Below are 21124 nucleotides of genomic sequence, written 5' to 3' on the forward strand. Positions count from 1 at the left end.
GAAACACACAAAACATGTATAGTAGAAAAAAAAAACATTCGACATAGCTGTGAATGGACCAAAAGAACAATGCATAAGACTGATAAATTTAATGTGACCAAAGATACTGAACAGCTGATTTTCCAAAAAGGTTTTTCCCCCCTGTAGCACTTAAGGGATCCATAACATTCTAATATTCTCTGAATAATGTATTAAAATACCTGACTGTTGTTCCACACTGGAGGTGAGGACAGACTGGACCAGGAGCACAATGCGCTTGCCCACTTTGGAGGGACAATGCAGCGACGCCACGCCTAGTGTGTACAGGTGCTTTACCTGACCGGAGGGAAAAAATTGAGTAGGTAGATGGATGGGCAAGATGACCTCAATGAAGCCCAATTAATACACAAAAGATCCAGTTTACACTTGCTTTGCAATAGTATTCAAAGGACCTGTCAATGAGTGATTCTGTTAATATGTTCATTTCTCTCACCACCAAATCCTCATTCAAATTCTGTGCTCCGTTTTCATTCAGGATGACACCGGAAAGATACGCCTCACAGACCGAGACTAGTTCTCCACAGTGTTGGTTAAGGAATGTCTGCAAAGCATAATTTAACTTCTGGTTAGCGAACACAGTCCACATTAAAAGTTGGGAAGTGAGTTACTGGCATTTATTTGAATATTTGTGGCTCGCACACAAAAACTACCTGTGTGTCACTGACTGCCTCTGCCTTGCCCAGTCGACACAGAGTCTCCACACTGGCACTGATCACCTCCAGAGGCATTTCAAAGCTCTTCAGCCAGGTAATAATGTCCTCTGCCATTAAAAAATATAAAATAAGTTAGATTCACAAACAAGAAGTAAGGATAGCTAGGGTGAGGGCTATTTCCAGACCACATGATGCGACCAGGAATAAATCTGACCCTAATTATTGTCAAGGGCACAGAATTTCTGCCAATCAAGAAAAACTCCTACAATAGAGGAGAGGGAACCAGGGCCTACATTTTTTTTTTTTTAAATAAAATCTACCAGCCACTCAGATTTCTTTACCAGCCAAAATGTAATAGTAAGAATTAATGTTGTATATTGCTAAATTTCATTCCATTTTAAACAAAATAACAGAGACAAGATATTCAGCTGCCCCTTTAAGAACAGGTTGTTACCATAGTAACGGGGCCACTCCAGTCATATGAGAGATTTGGGTTCTGACTAGGGCATCTCTTCACTGAACCAGCAGACTCAAACTAACATTGAAAAACAACCGAGCTTGTGAACAAAACAATGTAAATAGCACGAGGACAAAGTCTCAATTTGTAAATTTGAGTAAATTAGACAAACTTTTATGCTTGTGCGCAGCACCCCCAAAACTAAATCATTCAGCACTTCACTCAGTATGCACAGCTCCTCTCCTCTGCTGCTTGAGGCAAGATATAGGATGCATATTTCTTTGTACGATTAGCAGATACGAAACCACGTGGCTGGTGAAATACACATTCTTAGCTATAGCTAACACTAGAAACATTTGGTAGGTGTTCATTTTATGCCTTGGAAGGAGCCATCTTGACAGCTCATCCTGTGTCATCCAATTCAAAGCAACTTGGACACCCACCGACAATCCTGCTCTTGGTGTCTTCGTTCAGATGCTCGCCAATGTCCCCGATCACGCACAGGATATGGCAGGATGTTGTCACTGTGACGTTCTTTGACCTAGAAAATAAAACATTCAGGAAAATATTTGACAAGCACAGGAGATGGGCTGTTTGAAAATACACAGCGTCCCTTTCTTGACGTAATGACCAGTCTGTATAGTGACTGGACTGGTGAAAGCCATGCGAAACCTCTGCTTTCACCAATCACGTTGTCTAAGGTCAGGAAACACTTAAAGGAAGGAGGAAGAAAGGATGCATTGTCTTAGTATTAAGACAAGGCCAGAGAGCGGGCCGGATACAGTTATTTACAAAAATAAATACTGCAAGATATTTATCAATAGCCTGATCTACACTGACCTGACCAGGTCGTCCCAGGCGTCCAAGATCTTTCCGTAGTCGAGTCGGGGGCAGGAGCTGGCCACTTTGGAGAGCAGCAGCCACGCCCCGGCCGCGTGCTCTGCCTCCGTGTGAGAGATGAGGTTGTTGATGAAGGCTGCAGTGAACTTGTTCTGCTTGGACCACACCGTGAAGGCCCTGCTGAAGTACCGGCTGTAGAGGAGGAACGCAAAGGTTTAATCTTTTTTTTTGGTCCCCACTTACACTATGGAAGTTAATTGTTTAGGTCAAATTTTTGTTTGAATACGATTCATACATATTTAGTATAATATTGGCTGTTGGGAGGTGTTCCTCACTTCTGTCCAATTAAATTATTTCTGGACATTTAGCGGACCACTTTTGGCTGAATAGCACCCCCAGATGCACTTAATTAACATGAAGTCTCTGAAAGCAGCATGAATGTGTACCTACCCAAGGTCTTGGCAGTGGTCACACAGCAGGCCCAGCAGGTCCCAGGTCAGTGTCTGCTGGGCATCCCTGTAGCTGTAGGAGCCGTGGCTCTTCACCTGGCTGAGGATGGTCTGCTCTAGGCACTCCAGGGCTTTCTCCTGGACCGAGCTCTCCGCGTCCACCACGGCCGGCACCACACCCCGCAGCCACGCCTTCTGTACCAGGCTGTTCTCTGGGTGGGCCTGAATAGAGGGTTAGCCCCAGGCACAGAGATATGAGAAACATATGGAGGAAAGAAAAGAGTGTGCTTGTGAATGACTGAAGTTGACTATACAGGCCAGAGATCTACAAGGCTCCTAGACCTTATGAGCCGGTTTCCTGGACCATGGAAACTCCATAGGTGAATAGGATGGAAGTGTTGATCTGCTCATGAACAATATGGCAGAAGCTCAACTAGACTAGGGCAGTGTATCCCAACTCCAGTCCTCAAGTACCCCCAACAGTACCCTGGACTAGAGGGTAGTAGAAGGAGAGGCAGTGAGCAGTGCCACCCAGACAGACAGAGCTAGCTACTCACAGTGAGGAGATCCATGAGGCACTGCAGGGCCTTCTTCTTGACAGACAGGGCGGGGTCACGGGTGCGTTCCGACAGCACAGTCAAATTCCCCTCACTGAGCATGATCACGTTGTGCTTCAGCAGGCCCATCATCGCCTGGACACAATGAGGGTTAGTGAGATTTTAAAGAGCGGGTTGGTCGTATTCGCACACCTTATATTGCCCCAGCAGGTAGAATGAGTAACAAGCAAGAAATGTGCATTCCACAATCTGTGTTTGAACCATTTTTTTTTTTTGTGGGGGGGGTTTCTACTAAGCTAACATATGGAATTATTTCAGGATGTCATACAAAGAATCATTTAGATACTTTATTTTGAATGCTAGGACCCCTTTAGGTATTTATTATTTGATTAAACATTGAATTTGGTCTTACTGCCAGTTGCCCATAGAAACACATTGAATAACAGGGTCACACATGGAAAAACTGTCCCCCAAAAAATCTAGAAGGAAGTTTGTTTTGAGGTGCCTGTCCTATATCTGAGATAAGGTCAGGAAATGCATTTATTTTTGACATATTTAAACCACTTTTCTTTTTAGGTACTAAAAACTACTTCCATATACAGTACTGTGCAAAAGTTTTAGGCAGGTGGGAAAAAATGCTGTAAAGTAAGAATGATAAATATAATCAATTAACTAAATGCAAAGCGAGTGAACAGAAGAAAAATCTAATTCAAATCCATATTTGGTTTGACCACCCTTTGCCTTCAAAACAGCATCAATTATTGTAGGTACACTTGCAAAGTCAGGGATTTTGTAGGCATATAGTCAGGTGTATGATTAAACAATTACATCAAACAGGTATAAATTCAAATTCAATATGTAGGTTGAAACAGAAATCATTAACTGAAACAGCTGTGTAGGAGGAATAAAACTGGGTGAGGAACAGCCAAACTCAGCAAGGTGAGGTTGCTGAAGGCAGTTTACTGTCAAAAGTCATACACCATGGCAAGACTGAGCACAGCAACAAGACACAAGGTAGTTATACTGCATCAGCAAGGTCTCTTCCAGATGTGCTGTCCAAACTCTTTTGAAGCAGCACAAAGAAACGGGCAACGTTGAGGATCGTAGACGCAGTGGTCGGCCAAGGAGCTTACTGCAGCAGATGAGACACATCATGCTTACTTCCTTTCACAACCGGAAGATGTCCAGCAGTGCCATCAGCTCAGAATTGGCAGAAAACAGCAGTGGGACCCTGGTAAACCCATCTACTGTCCGGAGAAGTCTGGTCAGATGTGGCCTTCATGGAAGACTTGCGGCCAAAAAGCCATACCTCCAACGTGGAAACAAGTCCAAGCGACTCAACTATGCACAAAAACACAGGAACTGGGGTGCAGAAAAAGGGCAGCAGGTGCTCTGGACTTATAAGCCAAAATGTGAAATATTTGGCTGTAGCAGAGGATGTTTCTTCACCGAAGGGCTGGAGAGTGGTACACGAATGAGTGTCAAGGCAACATTGAAGCATGTTGGAAGCTTCATGCAAGTTTGGGGCTGCATTTCTGCAAATGGAGTTGGGGATTTTGTCAGAATTCATGGGCTCCTCAATGCTGAGAAATACAGGTAGATACTTATCACAGGCATCTGATTTGCCCAAAATGTATTCTCCAGCTTGACAACGACCCCAAACATACAGCTAAAGTCATTAAGAACCATCTTCAGCGTAAAGAAGAACAAGGAGTCCTGGAAGTGATGGTATGGCCCCCACAGAGCCCTGATCTCAACATCGAGTCGGTCTGGGTTTGCATGAAGAGAGAGGACCCGAGGCTGCCTAAATCCACAGAAGAACTGTAGTTAGTTCTCCAAGACGTTTGGGCCAACCTACATGCCGAATTCCTTTAAAAAAATGTGTGCAAGTGTACCTATAAGAATTTATGCTCTTTTGAAGGCAAAGGGTGGTCACACCAAATATTGATTTGATGTAGATTTTTCTTCAGCTCACTCACTTTGCATTTTGTTAACTGATACAAAATGCTGTAAAGTAAGAATGATTATATTTCACACCTGCCTAAAACTTTTGCACAGTACTGTATACTTCCTTTCACAAAAAAATATATTTAAAAAACCTGGTACCAGGGTCCCTACAGATGAGTCTTGTGAGCGTCCTAGAGTGTGTTCGTGAGAGTCTCACCTTTCCATAAAAGGTTCTGAAAAAGTGGGCAGGCCAAACTGGCTGATTTTTATATTATGCTAATTGACTCAAGATGGTTAATGGCATACAACCATGCAAGAGAAGCCTACAACTCTTTAAGTCATGTCAACTACTGACACACTGTACAGTACACACATTAAACAAAGACAGAAGTACGTACCTGCAGTGCACACTTCCTCACGTTGGTCTTTGGGTCACTCACACGGCGCTTCAGTAAAGCCATTGTGTCCTTTGCTAAAGAAAACACGAGCATCACATTACCCTCAAATACTGAAATCATGTCCCACCAAACAATGTTTATTTAAAACACCTAAAAAGCCTGCAAAAAATATATATATACTTACACTCAAAACTTGCATGGTCATTGTTTGTGATCTCAATAGTCTTGAAAGGTAAAGTCTTGAAAGTTTTTTGGGTTGTCTGTGAATTTAAAGAGCCTAAATAAAGGAGCAGGGCACATTGAGTAAACAAACAAAAATATCCAACTATATTACTGAATTTAAAGCTGTTGTTGAGCTTACCATCAGAACCGTCACCATCCAAGACAGTCTGCGCAGATGCTAAAATTGATAGAAATGACAAATTAGTTTAGTACGCAACTAGTATTTGGTGCTTTGTGCATGTGTACATGCATATGTAAATGTGTGTGTGTGAGAGACGCACTGGTGGAGAAGAGCTCTTTGATGCTGCGTGTGGCATTCATGGAGGGCAGCTCCAGGCACTGGGCCAGGCAGGTAAGGGCGTGGCCTCGGACTGTAGGCGAAGCGTCTGAGCGACGGCCAAACACCATGTTGTGGACCAGGAACCTGTGAGACAGGAAGGAGACTAGTTCTGTGTCCACATTTTCATTTGCTTCCCTCTCTGGCTGTTCCAGCAGAGCCATGGACACGTCCAGTGCAAACATCCGGTACGCCACCTAGGGGCAGAAAGTTCAGATTCAGTTCAAAGCCAACAGCTCAAATCCCAACTAATTCATACGTGACAGCGCTTACCTTTGATTGTCTGGAGTAATCAAACAGCCACTTTATGAATGACGCATAGTCTCCACAGGGCATTTTGGCCAGCAGCTTGGCAACGGCCTGGGCTCCACGCGTACGGTAGTCGGTCTTGTCCACCATCTGAAAAAATCATGCCAGGACAAAGCTATTATCTAATGTGATCCAATGTCTTTTTTTTTTTTTTCTCTGTTCTAACATTTCTCCTTTTTGGGATTACGATCTTGTCTCATCGCTGCAACTCCCCAATGGGCTAGGGAGAGGCTAAGGTCGAGTCATGCATCCTGTGAAACATGAACCGCCAATCCGCGCTTCTTAACACCTGCTCGCTTAACCCGGAAGCCAGCTGCACCAATGTGTCGGAGGAAACACTGTTCAACTGACAACTGAAGTCAACCTGCAGGTGCCCGGCCCGCCACAAGGAGTCGCTAGAGAGCAATGAGCCAAGTAAAGCCCCCCCGGACAAACTCTCCCCAACCCGGATGACGCTGGGCCAATTGTGCGACGCCCTTTGGGACTCCTGGTCAAAGCTGGTTGTGACAGTCTAGGATTAAACCCCAGGCTATAGTGACGACGCAAAACTGCAATGCAGTGCCTTAGACCACTGCGCCACTCAGGAGGCACCCAACATCTTTTCTAGGAGTAAATTATTTTAGAGTTGGATTAGTTCCGAATTTACAAAAAAAATGTATGGATTGCATTTTAAAGTAAATGTAGTTTTACCCGGAAGGATATGTGCTGCAGGAGGATCCGTAGAAAGGGCAGTGCTGGCTCTTTCAGTTCATCAACAACGTGACTATGATGAGACACACAGGGTGAGACAGGAGATCCATTACAGCAACTAGTGACATGCATTTCAAACTGCAAACAAAATAATTCAAGGGTTCTTACAAGTCCATATAGTACACTTTTTGAAAGGGCTTTTTAAAGATTCGAAATACAAACAGGTAAAGGGTAAAACAAACTAACCCCTTCAACAGGTGTTCCCAAAAAGCGGGGTACGGGATCACTCCCCCCTCAAAAAAATAAAAGTTAAATATTCTATACATTTTTTTGGGGGGGGGCTCTTTCCGGCTTTCAACTAATTCTTGAAAGTTGTAAAAGTAGAATGCACAAGTGCATCATAAGTTTTCCTTGGCATGTCAGTCATTGCATACCTTAGAGGGCCATGTCTAGATCAACTAGCCCATGTCAGCTGAAGTTTTTTAGCCCATAGATTGTTGTAATGTTTGAGTGACTCAAATATCACATGAATACAAAATGTATATAATTCCAAGAATTTGAACTTTAAAACGGCTAGATTTTCTCTGCACCTCATGGGGCATAGCGGTCAGAGCGTTGGGCCAGTAACCGAAAGGTTGCTGGATTGAATCCCCGAGCTGACAAGGTAAAAATCTGTCATTCTGCCCCTGAACAAGGCAGTTAACCCACTGTTCCCCAGTAGGCCATCATTGTAAATAAGAATTTGTTATTAATTGGACTTGCATAAAAAAAAAAAAATAATGAAGTGTAGAATTACAGGAAATAGATTTTATGCTGGAAGGGGGGCCACGAGTGAAAAAGTTTAAGAACCCCTGCCTTACTGCATCAGATGAAATTTAAAAAAAAAAGATATATAACATAAACAGTTGAAGTCAGAAGTTTACATACACCTTATCCAAATACATTTAAACTGTTTCACAATTCCTGACATTTAATCCTAGTAATAATTCCCTGTCTTAAGTCAGTTAGGATCACCACTATTTTAAGAATGTGAAATATCAGAATAATAGTAGAGAATTATTTCAGCGTTTATTTCTTTCATCACATTCCCAGTGGGTCAGAAGTTGACATGCACTCAATTAGTATTTCGTAGCATTGCCTTTAAATTGTTTAACTTGGGTCAAATGTTTTGGGTAGCCTTCCAAAACAAGTTGGGTGAATTTTGGCCCATTCCTCCTGACAGAGCTGGTGTAACCGAGTCAGGTTTGTAGGCCTCCTTGCTCACATGCCTTTTCAGTTCTGCCCACAAATGTTCTATAGGATTGAGGTCAGGGATTTGTGATGGCCACTCAATACCTTGACTTTGTTGTCGTTAAGCAGTTTCTCCACAACTTTGGAAGTATGCTTGGGGTCATTGTCCATTTGCAACCAAGCATGAACTTCCTGACTGATGTCTTGAGATGTTGCTTCAATATATCCACATAATTTTCTTCCCTTATGATGCCATCTATTTTGTGAAATGCACAAGTCCCTCCTGCAGCAAAGCACCCCCACAACATGATGCTGCCAACCCCGTGCTTCACGGTTGGGAGGGTGTTCTTCGGCTTGCAAGCCTCCCCCTTCTTCCTCCAAACATAAATGGTCATTGCCAAACAGTTCTATTTTTTTTTTTCATCAGGCCAGAGAACATTTCTCCAAAAAGTAAGATCTTTGTCCCCATGTGCAGTTTATGGCAGTTTGGAGCAGTGGCTTCTTCCTTGCTGAGCGGCCTTTCAGGATATGTCAATATAGGACTTGTTATACAGTGGATATAGATACTTTTGTATCTGTTTCCTCCAGCATCTTCACAAGGTCCTTTGCTGTTGTTCTGGGATTGATTTAAACTTTTCGCACCAAAGTACGTTCATCTCTAGGAGCCAGAACACGTCTCCTTCCTGAGCGGTATGACGGCTGCGTGGTCCCATGGTGTTTATACTTGCATATTTGTTTGTACAGATGAACGTGGTACCTGCTCCCAAGGATGAACCAGACTTGGAGGTCTACAATTTTTTTTTCTGAGGCTTTGACTGATTACTTTTGATTTTCCTATGATGTCAAGCAAAGAGGAACTGAGTTTGAAGGTAGGCCTTGAAATACATCCACAGGTACACCTCCAATTGACTCACATGTTCTGGAATTTTCCAAGCTGTTTAAGGCACAGTGAACTTGGTGTATGTAAACTTCTGACCCACTAGAATTGTTGATAGTGAGTTATAAGTGAAATAATCTGTCTGAAAACAATTGTTGGAAAAATTACTTGTGTCACGCACAAAGTTGATGTCCTCACTGACTTGCCAAAACTATACTTTTTTAGTAATACATTTGTGGAGTGGTTGAAAAACGAGTTAATTGCGCAAAAAACCAAAGTGTATTCAAACTTCAACTCTGTCATAGAGATACACACACACACACACACACACACACGTAAACATGTATACACACACATATGTACAGTGGGGCAAAAAAGTATTTAGTCAGCCACCAATTGTGCAAGTTCTCCCACTTTAAAGATGAGAGAGGCCTGTAATTTTCATCATAGGTACACTTCAACTATGACAGACAAAAAAGAGAAAAAAAAAATCCAGAAAAATCACATTGCAAATAAATTCATTAAAAATCCTACAAATTATGGTGGAAAATAAGTATTTGGTCACCTACAAACAAGCAATATTTCTGGCTCTCACAGACCTCTAACTTCTTTAAGAGGCTCCTCTGTCCTTCACTCATTACCTGTATTAATGGCACCTGTTTGAACTTGTTATCAGTATAAAAGACACCTGTCCACAACCTCAAACAGTCACACTCCAAACTCCACTATGGCCAAGACCAAAGAGCTGTCAAAGGACATCAGAAACAAAATTGTAGACCTGCACCAGGCTGGGAAGACTGAATACGCAATAGGTAAGCAGCTTGGTTTGAAGAAATCAACTGTGGGAGCAATTATTAGGAAATGGAAGACATACAAGACCACTGATAATCTCCCTCGATCTGGGGCTCCACGCAAGATCTCACCCCGTGGGGTCAAAATGATCACAAGAACGGTGAGCAAAAATCCCAGAACCACACGGGGGGACCTAGTGAATGACCTGCAGAGAGCTGGGACCAAAGTAACAAAGCCTACCATCAGTAACAAACTACGCCGCAAGGGACTCAAATCCTGCAGTGCCAGACGTGTCCCCCTGCTTAAGCCAGTACATGTCCAGGCCCGTCTGAAGTTTGCTAGAGAGCATTTGGATGATCCAGAAGAAGATTGGGAGAATGTCATATGGTCAGATGAAACCAAAATATAACTTTTTGGTAAAAACTCAACTCGTCGTGTTTGGAGGACAAAGGATGCTGAGTTGCATCCAAAGAACACCATACCTACTGTGAAGTATGGGGGTGGAAACATCATGCTTTGGTGCTGTTTTTCTGCAAAGGGACCAGGACGACTGATCCGTGTAAAGGAAAGAATGAATGTGGCCATGTATCATGAGATTTTGAGTGAAAACCTCCTTCCATCAGCAAGGGCATTGAAGATGAAACGTGGCTGGGTCTTTCAGCATGACAATGATCCCAAACACACCGCCCGGGCAACGAAGGAGTGGCTTCGTAAGAAGCATTTCAAGGTCCTGGAGTGGCCTAGCCAGTCTCCAGATCTCAACCACATAGAAAATCTTTGGATGGAGTTGAAAGTCCATGTTGCCCAGCAACAGCCCCAAAACATCACTGCTCTAGAGGAGATCTGCATGGAGGAATGGGCCAAAACACCAGCAACAGTATGTGAAGACCTTGAAGACTTACAGAGAACATTTGACCTCTGTCATTGCCAACAAAGGGTATATAACAAAGTATTGAGATAAACGTTTGTTATTGACCAAATACTTATTGTCCACCATAATTTGCAAATAAATTCATTCAAAAATCCTACAATGTGATTTTCTGGATTTTTCTCTCTCATTTTGGTCTGTCATAGTTGAAGTGTACCTATGATGAAAATTACAGGCCTCTCTCATCTTTAAAGTGGGAGAACTTGCATAATTGGTGGCTGACTAAATACTTTTTTGCCCCACTGTATACTTCTGTGTATTGATTTTAAGAAAGGCATTGGTGTTCATGGTTAGGTACACATTGGAGCAATGAATATATGCAACGCAGGACACGCTAGATAAACTAGTAATATCATAAACCATGTGTAGTTAACTAGTGATTATGATTGATTGTTTTTTTATAAGATAAGTTTAATGCTAGCTAGCAACTTACCGTGGCTTCTTACTGCATTCGCGTAACAGGCAGGCTCCTCGTGCAGTGCAATGTAATCAGGTGGTTAAAGCGTTGGACTAGTTAACTGTAAGGTTGCAAAATTGCATCCCCCGAGCTGACAAGGTGAAAATCTGTTGTTCTGCCCCTGAACGAGGCAGTTAACCCACCGTTCCTAGGCTGTCATTGAAAATAAGAATGTGTTCTTAACTGACTTGCCTAGTTAAATAAAGATTAAATATAAAAAGGTGTAATTTAAAAAATATATATATATATTTTTTTTTTAAATTGTCCAAAATCGGTGTCCAAAACTAGATTTCTGATTGTTATGAAAACTTGAAAATCGGTCGACCTCTAGCATGTATATACACAGACACACGTGTATATATAAATGACTATTCCATGGTAGCACTCACATCGATAGCCATGAAATACTTTGAAAGACAAAATAAATTGAATGTTCTATTATTTAAAAAAGTTGTAATTCTTTTTTATTTTTAAAAACTGAACCATGCATGATAGCACCAGCTGTTCCGAACAATCTGTTCCATCAACCTTATTAACCAATGTGAATAAGGCCTTTAAACAGGTTAACATTCACAAGGACAAACGGGAAAATGAGTCTATACTACATTTTAAAAATGTCTTACGTCATCGTCTACTGCTTGAGAGAGGATAAAGTCTCAGTGCAGCCGATGTCCCAATAATTATAGCGCGAGAACACTGAGCCTCCTCACAGCCTGCTCCACTTACTCATTGCTAGCTCTAGCCTGTCCTGATGATTACCATTTTGTTATGTAGCACATTTTTTTTCTTCCCCAAAGTCAAATTGATTGTATGGTTTTATAATGCATACATTAAAAAATATCAAATGTAATGATATTGAACTCAAAAGATCTGTCTGGATCAAGTGCCATTCTGTGACTACGACTAATATGCCCCCCGATAACATTTTGGTATTGTGATGGTTCCGAATTTTGTGATACTAAACTTGGTATCAAAATCAAAACACTAGTCTACACGTGTTGTTTATGAAGCATGTGACAAATTGTTTTTTGGACATATCCTCCTGTTTCCTGATCATTCCAGATGGACATGGAGTGAAGGAGAGGAAGCATGTTTATTGATTCACGCTGTGAATTGCCATTCCTTACCTGACAAAGCCAATGGCCTGATCCCGGGCAGCGAGGACAGCTTGGGTGGCCATCATGAGGGAGGGCTTGCCACTTTCCCCTTTGCTCATCATGAGGATCACATACAGGACTCTGTGGAAAACCCGGCGCAGAGACTGGAAAGACAAGTCAATTCAACAACAAAGAACCAGAGCTTAAACTCATTACGGTAATAAGTCTGTAGTAATGTTTTGAACAAGGAAGATGTGTTGTATATGTATTTTCCTCAATACCACTTTCTCATCCCCATGATTTGAAGAGCAGAGCAACCACAATCCGTAATAGGCCAACTCAGGCATTGTCCTCATGTCATCGATATCCCTGGGCACAGATCAATTCAATTTTTACAAACTTTTTTTAATTTTATTTTTTTAAATTGTTGAAAATATTGAAGTTCACAAAGGATAATGAAGTGTATGTATGTCTGTGTACTTACTGTCCAGCACCAAAGCTCAATTCTCCAATAACAGGCTCAAAGTTAGTCAGCTTGGCAAACATCTAAAGTTGACAAAGAAGATGCAGCTTTTAATGGTGTAACTGCTCAACATTTTAATGGACAACGAGGTCAAAACCACCTAGCCTATAGATACTGGCACTATCCAGAATTACCTGTACACAGTTGTCTGCACTCTGTGGCTCATCCTTCAATGGAAATTTGAGGAGGAGCCGGAGGAGGCTTTTCACCAGGAGGACGACTCCCTCTCTGATTTTTAGGAGGTCCTGTGGAGACAAATGGACCTCCTCGTCTTGTTCCTCATCCTCATCCACATCCATCTGTTGAGTGAGAGACGAGACAAAAACACTATTAGAATGAACAAGGTGAGTAACCATGGCAAAATTAAAAGATCATTGAGATTTGATCAGTGTCATTATACAATATTGTGTAAAGTAAGACAGCCCCAAGTATGAAAACAGGAACATGCCTGGACATAAAGGCAATGTAGTATTTCCAGTATATCTGTGACAAACCTCATCATCGTCTTTCCTGTGTGGTTTGGACCGTTTGCCGTCAGCCTGAGAGCTCTTCAAAGTGTCTTTCTTGCGCTTCTTGACCAAGCTCTGGGGCCAACAGTTGCTCACGGTGTTCAAGCAAGTGTCGAACAGGATTTGGTGGAACATTTTGTTGACCACACTACCTGTGGAAGACAGAAAGGCAAGACCAAGAGACAGACCAGAGTAAACACACATTCACAGGATAACATCCAGCCCAAAGGAAATTATTTTCACCTGTCCACATGAGAAGTCCTAATCAAACATGCTTCAGAATTTTACTTAGTACAGTACAGAAAATACCTGGAATTCCCAGTAGCAGTAAGTAGAGGGAGGATGCCTGTAGAGCGCTTATCCTTTGCTGAACGCTGGCTGTTTTGGACTTCCCTCCCAAGACAAAGTACGACAGCACCGCCACAAGTGACTTGACAGAGACCCCATTGTCACCGAACACTGTCCAGACACTCTAAAAATACAAATCACGGAATGATAAATCAGAGTACATTCTATGGATTGCTTCTCTGTAACAGAAAGGTTCCCAACTTTCTAGTCAAACCCATCTGTAAATTATTCAGTGTTTCCCCCTATATGCATGTAGCAGTGGCGCAACGCCGCTTCTAAATCATGGCCTCCACTGCAAATTTTTATTATAATGTAGATGTATGCCCCAGGAAGACCCCAAACACCGTCCGCCACAGGTCTCTTATTTTCATACTAAACATAAGACATGGTATTACACACTCCTGATTTGTTAACTAACCTCAAGACCAGTATGAAGTTGATAGAAATAAAACCATGAAATTCACATAAGAGGAAACAGCTCTACTGTCCACTCTAGCACCTTTGTTATTTTTTTTGTGGATGAAACTGAGCGAGGTGAGGTGCGTCGGTAAATGTGGTACATATTCTGATGTTCTTTCGCACGTGCACTGATGTGTCAGTGTTGGTTGCATTAACTTCTTTGTTATTGTAATATCCTAAATGGACCTGGCAGTTTCAACATTACAATTCCAGCTTTAAAAAGGGTATGCTACAAGTATTTGAGGTTAAGGACAGCCAAACAGAAAAGACCATGCAATTTTCAAGCTAAACTCTTTACTAAACATTCTTACTTGTGATGCACCATCAGTTCCTAAAGGGGACACCTCAGTGTCAGTCATATAGGGTAGCAGGTGACTGTACAACGTTTTGAATTCCTTGGATCCATTTTTTATGACAATGGCAGCATCCAGTGGTTCAGTTTCAGTGAATTCAAAATCCCACACAGCATCAACCCAACCTGCACAAAAAACATCAATGAATATTAGTTTCAACTCCTTACTTGATCCCAAACTCTGAACAATGAATGCAAGACTGACTTGACATGATAATAAATCAGCTAGCTATCATCGGTCAATTCCTTGCCAGCTGGAGCGGAAAATATTTTTGGCATCTCAGATTGAAGTTCCTATGTGAGAATTGCCAGAACAATGGTATTCAGTATTGTAGGAATACTCACATAGGAACTTCAGTATTGTTGTAATTGTCATTATTAAATACAATTATTATTTTTTTTAAATCAAGTTGTAATTTTTATATTAAAAAAATATATATATGCCAATTAATCGTTATCAGCCTTTTTGGTCCTCCAATAATCGGTATCAAAAAAATATAAAATCGGTCGACCTCTAATAATGATGACACCAAGATGTCTGTATCATGTACAGTCCACAGATCATAGGATGCAGTGGTGGAAAAAGTACCTAAATTGTCATACTTGAGTAAAAGTAAAGATACCTTAATAGAAAATGTAAAAGTCAGACAGTAAAATACTACTTGAGCAAGTCATAAGTATATTTAAAACCAAATATTTTAAGTATAAAAAGTGTAAATAATTTCAAATTCATTATATTACACAAACCCTAAAAAAATATTTATATACACTGCTCAAAAAAAAATAAAAGGAACACTTAAACAAAATGTAACTCCCAAGTCAATCACACTTCTGTGAAATAAAACTGTCCACTTAGGAAGCAACACTGGTTGACAAATTTCACATGCGGTTGTGCAAATAGAATAGACAACAGGTGGAAATTATAGGCAATTAGCAAGACACTCCCAATAAAGGAGTGGTTCTGCAGGTGGTGACTACAGACCACTTCTCAGTTCCTATGCTTCCTGGCTGATGTTTTGGTCACTTTTGAATGCTGGCAGTGCTTTCACTCTAGTGGTAGCATGAGACGGAGTCTACAACCCACACAAGTGGCTCAGGTAGTGCAGCTCATCCAGGATGGCACATCAATGCGAGCTGTGGCAAGAAGGTTTGCTGTGTCTGTCAGCGTAGTGTCCAGAGCATGGAGGCGCTACCAGGAGACAGGCCAGTACATCAGGAGACGTGGAGGAGGCCGTAGGAGGGCAACAACCCAGCAGCAGGACCGCTACCTCCGCCTTTGTGCAAGGAGGAGCAGAAGGAGCACTGCCAGAGCCCTGAAAAATGACCTCCAGCAGGCCACAAATGTGCATGTGTCTGCTCAAACGGTCAGAAACAGACTCCATGAGGGTGGTATGAGGGCCCGACGTCCACAGGTGGGGGTTGTGCTTACAGCCCAACACCGTGCAGGACGTTTGGCATTTGCCAGAGAACACCAAGATTGGCAAATTCGCCACTGGCGCCCTGTGCTCTTCACAGATGAAAGCAGGTTCACACTGAGCACGTGACAGAGTCTGGAGACGCCGTGGAGAACGTTCTGCTGCCTGCAACATCCTCCAGCATGACCGGTTTGGCGGTGGGTCAGTCATGGTGTGGGGTGGCATTTCTTTGGGGGTCGCACAGCCCTCCATGTGCTCGCCAGAAGTAGCCTGACTGCCATTAGGTACCGAGATGAGATCCTCAGACCCCTTGTGAGACCATATGCTGGTGCAGTTGGCCCTGGGTTCCTCCTAATGCAAGACAATGCTAGACCTCATGTGGCTGGAGTGTGTCAGCAGTTCCTGCGAGAGGAAGGCATTGATGCTATGGACTGGCCCACCGGTTTCCCAGACCTGAATCCAATTGAGCACATCTGGGACATCATGTCTCGCTCCATCCACCAACGCCACGTTGCACCACAGACTGTCCAGGAGTTGGCGGATGCTTTAGTCCAGGTCTGGGAGGAGATCCCTCAGGAGACCATCCGCCACCTCATCAGGAGCATGCCCAGGCATTGTAGGGAGGTCATACAGGCACATGGAGGCCACACACACTACTGAGCCTCATTTTGACTTGTTTTAAGGACATTACATCAAAGTTGGATCAGCTTGTAGTGTGGTTTTCCACTTTAATTTTGAGTGTGACTCCAAATCCAGACCCCCATGGGTTGATAAATTTGATTTCCATTGATAATTTTTGCGTGATTTTGTCATCAGCACATTCAACTATGTAAAGAAAAAAGTATTTAATAAGAATATTTCATTCATTCAGATCTAGGATGTGTTATTTTAGTGTTCCCTTTATTTTTTTGAGCAGTGTATATTTCCAGGGGCACGCTCCAACACTCAGACAACATTTACAATTGAAGCATGGCGTTTAGTGAGTATGCCAGATCAAAGGCAGTAGGGTTGACTAGGGATGTTCTCTTGATAAGTGTGTGAATTACACCATTTCCCTCTCCTGCTAAGCATTCAAAACCTTTGGGTGTCATGGAAAATGTATGGAGTAAAAAACAACATTTTCTTTAGGAATGTGGAAGTAAAAGTAGTCAAAAATATAAATAGTAAAGATAACAAAAAACAACTTAAGTATTTTTACACCACTGATAGTATCTTACAGGAGGCATGTACTATGTCTAAAAAGGGCCTCAATTGGTCACTCATGATTAAAAGAATATGTTATACAAATGCAAAAAGCATTTCAAAAATGGTTCTTCCCAATTAAGTTTATATGTGAGAATTGCCAGAACAAGAATCTGAGATAAAGACACCTAACCCCCCAAAAATAATCTGCTCCCGCTGGGATGGATTTTTTTTATTGGATTATGTCCCTATACTATTACCAAGTGACATAGGTACTTGGAATCATCTAACAACTAGTATTACATTCAGAAGTCAAACACATTAGTAAGGTTAACTATAAAACATTGATTTGGATGAGAAATTAGGAAAATGTTAGCCTTAGATCATCTCATATGTATATACTGTTTTCTATACTTTTCTACTGTACCTCAGTCCATTCCTTTCTGACATCACTCGCTAATATGTATAGTCTTAATTCCTACTTAGATGTGTGTATTGGGTACATGTTGTCATTTGTTAGATATTACTGCACTGTCGGAGCTAGAACCACAAGCACATCTGCGAACCACATGTATGTGACCAATTCAATTTGAGTAAGCCAAACACAGAACCCAAAACGGCTGTGCACATGCACAATCGTGCATAACTTAAATTTGTCCCCCCACACCAAACGCAATCACGACACACATGTTAAAATATCAAAACAAACTCTGAAACAATTATATTAATTTGGTGACAGGTCGAAAAGCATGAAACATTTATGGCAATTTAGCTAGTTAGCTTGCTAGTAGAGGTCGACCGATTATGATTTCTCAACGTCAATACCGATTATAGGAGGACCAGAAAAAGACGATAACGATTAAATAGGCCAATTTTTATTTACTATCTTTCATCTATCTATATATACACAGTGGGGCAAAAAAGTATTTAGTCAGCCACCAATTGTACAAGTTCTCCCACTTAAAAAGATGATAGGCCTGTAATTTATCATAGGTACTCTTCAACTATGACAGACAAAAGGAGAAAAACAAATCACATTGTAGGATTTTTTATGAATTTATTTGCAAATTATGGTGAAAAATAAGTATTTGGTCACCTACAAACAAGTAAGATTTCTGGATCTCACAGACCAGTAACTTCCTCTTCTCGTTACCTGTATTAATGGCACCTGTTTGAACTTGTTATCAGTATAAAAAGACACCTGTCCACAACCTCAAACAAACAGTCACACTCCAAACTCCACTATGGCCAAGACCAAAGAGCTGTCAAAGGACACCAGAAACAAAATTGTAGACGTGCACCAGGCTGGGAAGACTGAATACGCAATAGGTAAGCAGCTTGGTTTGAAGAAATCAACTGTGGGAGCAATTATTAGGAAATGGAAGACATACAAGACCACTGATAATCTCCCTCGATTTGGGGCTCCACGCAAGATCTCACCCCGTGGGGTCAAAATGATCACAAGAACGGTGAGCAAAAATCCCAGAACCACACGGGGGGGGGGGACCTAGTGAATGACCTGCAGAGAGCTGGGACCAAAGTAACAAAGCCTACCATCAGTAACACACTACGCCGCCAGGGACTCAAATCCTGCAGTGCCAGACGTGTCCCCCTGCTTAAGCCAGTACATGTCCAGGCCCGTCTGAAGTTTGCTAGAGCATTTGGATGATCCAGAAGAAGATTGGGAGAATTTCATCTGACCATATGACACCAAAATATAACTTTTTGGTAAAAACTCAACTCGTCGTGTTTGGAGGACAAAGGATGCTGAGTTGCATCCAAAGAACACCATACCTACTGTGAAGCATGGGGGTGGAAACATCATGCTTTGGGGCTGTTTTTCTGCAAAGGGACCAGGAGGACTGATCCGTGTAAAGGAAAGAATGAATGTGGCCATGTATCGTGAGATTTTGAGTGAAAACCTCCTTCCATCAGCAAGGGCATTGAAGATGAAACGTGGCTGGGTCTTTCAGCATGACAATGATCCCAAACACACCGCCCGGGCAACGAAGGAGTGGCTTCGTAAGAAGCATTTCAAGGTCCTGGAGTGGCCTAGCCAGTCTCCAGATCTCAACCCCATAGAAAATCTTTGGATGGAGTTGAAAGTCCATGTTGCTCAGCAACAGCCCCAAAACATCACTGCTCTAGAGGAAATCTGCATGGAGGAATGGGCCAAAACACCAGCAACAGTGTGTGAAAACCTTGTGAAGACTTACAGAAAACGTTTGACCTCTGTCATTGCCAACAAAGTATTGAGATAAACTTTTGTTATTGACCAAATACTTATTGTCCACCATAATTCGCAAATAAATTCATTAAAAATCCTACAATGTGATTTTCTGGATTTTCCCCCCTCATTTTGTCTGTCATAGTTGAAGTGTACCTATGATGAAAATTACAGGCCTCTCTCATCTTTAAAGTGGGAGAACTTGCACAATTGGTGGCTGACTAAATACTTTTTTGCCCCACTGTATATATACAGTGCTCAAAAAATTAAAGGGAACACTAAAATAACAATAAATAAAATAAATGAATGAAATATTCTTATTAAGTACTTCTTTCTTTACATAGTTGAATGTGCTGAAAACCCATGGAGGTCTGGATTTGGAGTCACACTCCAAAGTAAAGTGGAAAACCAAACTACAGGCTGATCCAACTTTGATGTAATGTCCTTAAAACAAATCAAAATGAGGCTCAATAGTGTGTGTGGACTCCACGTGCCTGTATGACCTCCCTACAACACCTGGGCATGCTCCTTCTTGCCACAGCTCGCATTGATGTCCCATCCTGGATGAGCTGCACTACCTGAGCCACTTGTGTGGGTTGCTACCACTAGAGTGAAAGCACCGCCAGCATTCAAAAGTGACCAAAACATCAGCCAGGAAGCATAGGAACTGAGAAGTGGTCTGTGGTCACCACCTGCAGAACCACTCCTTTATTGGGAGTGTCTTGCTAATTGCCTATAATTTCCACCTGTTGTCTATTCCATTTGCACAACAGCATGTGAAATTTGTCATTCAGTGTTGTTTCCTAAGTGGACAGTTTGATTTCACAGAAGTGTGATTGACTTGAGAGTTACATTGTGTTGTTTAAGTGTTCCCTTTATTTTTTTGAGCAATATATATATAATAATGACAATTACAACAATATTGAATTAACACTTATTTTAACTTAATATAATACATCAATAAAATCAATTTAGTATCAAATAAATCATGAAACATGTTCAATTTGGTTTAAATAATGCAAAAACAAAGTGTTGGAGAAGTAAAAGTGCAATATTTGTCATGTTAAAGCTAATGTTTAAGTTCCTTGCTCAGAACATGAGAACATATGAAAACTGGTGGTTCCATTCAACATGAGTCTTCAATATTCCCAGGTAAGAAGTTTTAGGTATTATCGGAATATTTCTCTATACCATTTGTATTTCACATACCTTTGACTATTGGATGTTCTTATAGGCACTATAGTATTGCCAGCCTAATTTCGGCAGTTGATAGGCTTGAAGTCAAACAGCGCAATGCTTGAAGCACAGCAAAGATTGCTGGCAAATACAGGAAAGTGCTGTTTGAATGAATGCTTACGAGCCTGCTGCTGCCTTCCACCGCTCAGTGAGACTGCTCTATCAAATCATAGACTTAATTAGAATATAACACACAAAGACAAGCCTTAGGTCATGAATATGGTCAAATCAGGACACTATCATTTCGAAAACAAAATGTTTATTCTCAGTGAAATACGGAACAGTTCCGTACTTTATCTAACAGGTGGCATCCCTAAGTCTAAATATCGCAGTTACATTGCACAACCTTCAACCTTTATGTCAATTATGTAAAATCCTGGCAAATTAATTTTGGTCTTTGTTAGGAAGAAATTGTCTTCAGTTCAGTTCGCAACGAGCCAGGCAGCCCAAACTGCTGCATATACACTGACTCTGCTTGCACAGAACGCAAGAGAAGTGACACAACTTCCCTAGTTAAAAGAAATTAATGTTAGCAGGCAATATTAACTAAATATGCAGGTTTAAAAATATATACTTGTGTATTGATTTTAAGAA

The 21124-nt window shown here is 41.6% G+C and overlaps 1 protein-coding gene across 2 annotated transcripts in view; it reads right to left on the bottom strand.

The window, feature by feature from the left end:
* Positions 1–21124, bottom strand: part of ncapd3 (non-SMC condensin II complex, subunit D3) — a 35780-nt gene that overhangs the window by 13098 nt on the left and 1558 nt on the right. For both annotated transcript variants that reach the window (XM_024393782.2, XM_042309782.1), the window contains exons 2-21: positions 14430–14596; positions 13621–13783; positions 13297–13463; positions 12937–13101; positions 12764–12825; positions 12561–12648; positions 12310–12443; positions 6899–6971; positions 6173–6298; positions 5844–6096; positions 5702–5740; positions 5525–5617; positions 5341–5414; positions 2996–3130; positions 2440–2660; positions 1990–2181; positions 1593–1690; positions 690–799; positions 473–580; positions 201–315 (exon numbers count right to left, since the gene is read on the bottom strand). In XM_024393782.2, coding sequence (XP_024249550.2) covers positions 201–315; positions 473–580; positions 690–799; positions 1593–1690; positions 1990–2181; positions 2440–2660; positions 2996–3130; positions 5341–5414; positions 5525–5617; positions 5702–5740; positions 5844–6096; positions 6173–6298; positions 6899–6971; positions 12310–12443; positions 12561–12648; positions 12764–12825; positions 12937–13101; positions 13297–13463; positions 13621–13783; positions 14430–14596 — 2583 coding nt within the window. The remainder of the gene's footprint in view (positions 1–200; positions 316–472; positions 581–689; positions 800–1592; positions 1691–1989; positions 2182–2439; positions 2661–2995; positions 3131–5340; positions 5415–5524; positions 5618–5701; positions 5741–5843; positions 6097–6172; positions 6299–6898; positions 6972–12309; positions 12444–12560; positions 12649–12763; positions 12826–12936; positions 13102–13296; positions 13464–13620; positions 13784–14429; positions 14597–21124) is intronic.

The sequence above is a fragment of the Oncorhynchus tshawytscha genome, linkage group LG30 (assembly GCF_018296145.1).
Source record: "Oncorhynchus tshawytscha isolate Ot180627B linkage group LG30, Otsh_v2.0, whole genome shotgun sequence".
Classification (NCBI taxonomy): domain Eukaryota; kingdom Metazoa; phylum Chordata; class Actinopteri; order Salmoniformes; family Salmonidae; genus Oncorhynchus; species Oncorhynchus tshawytscha.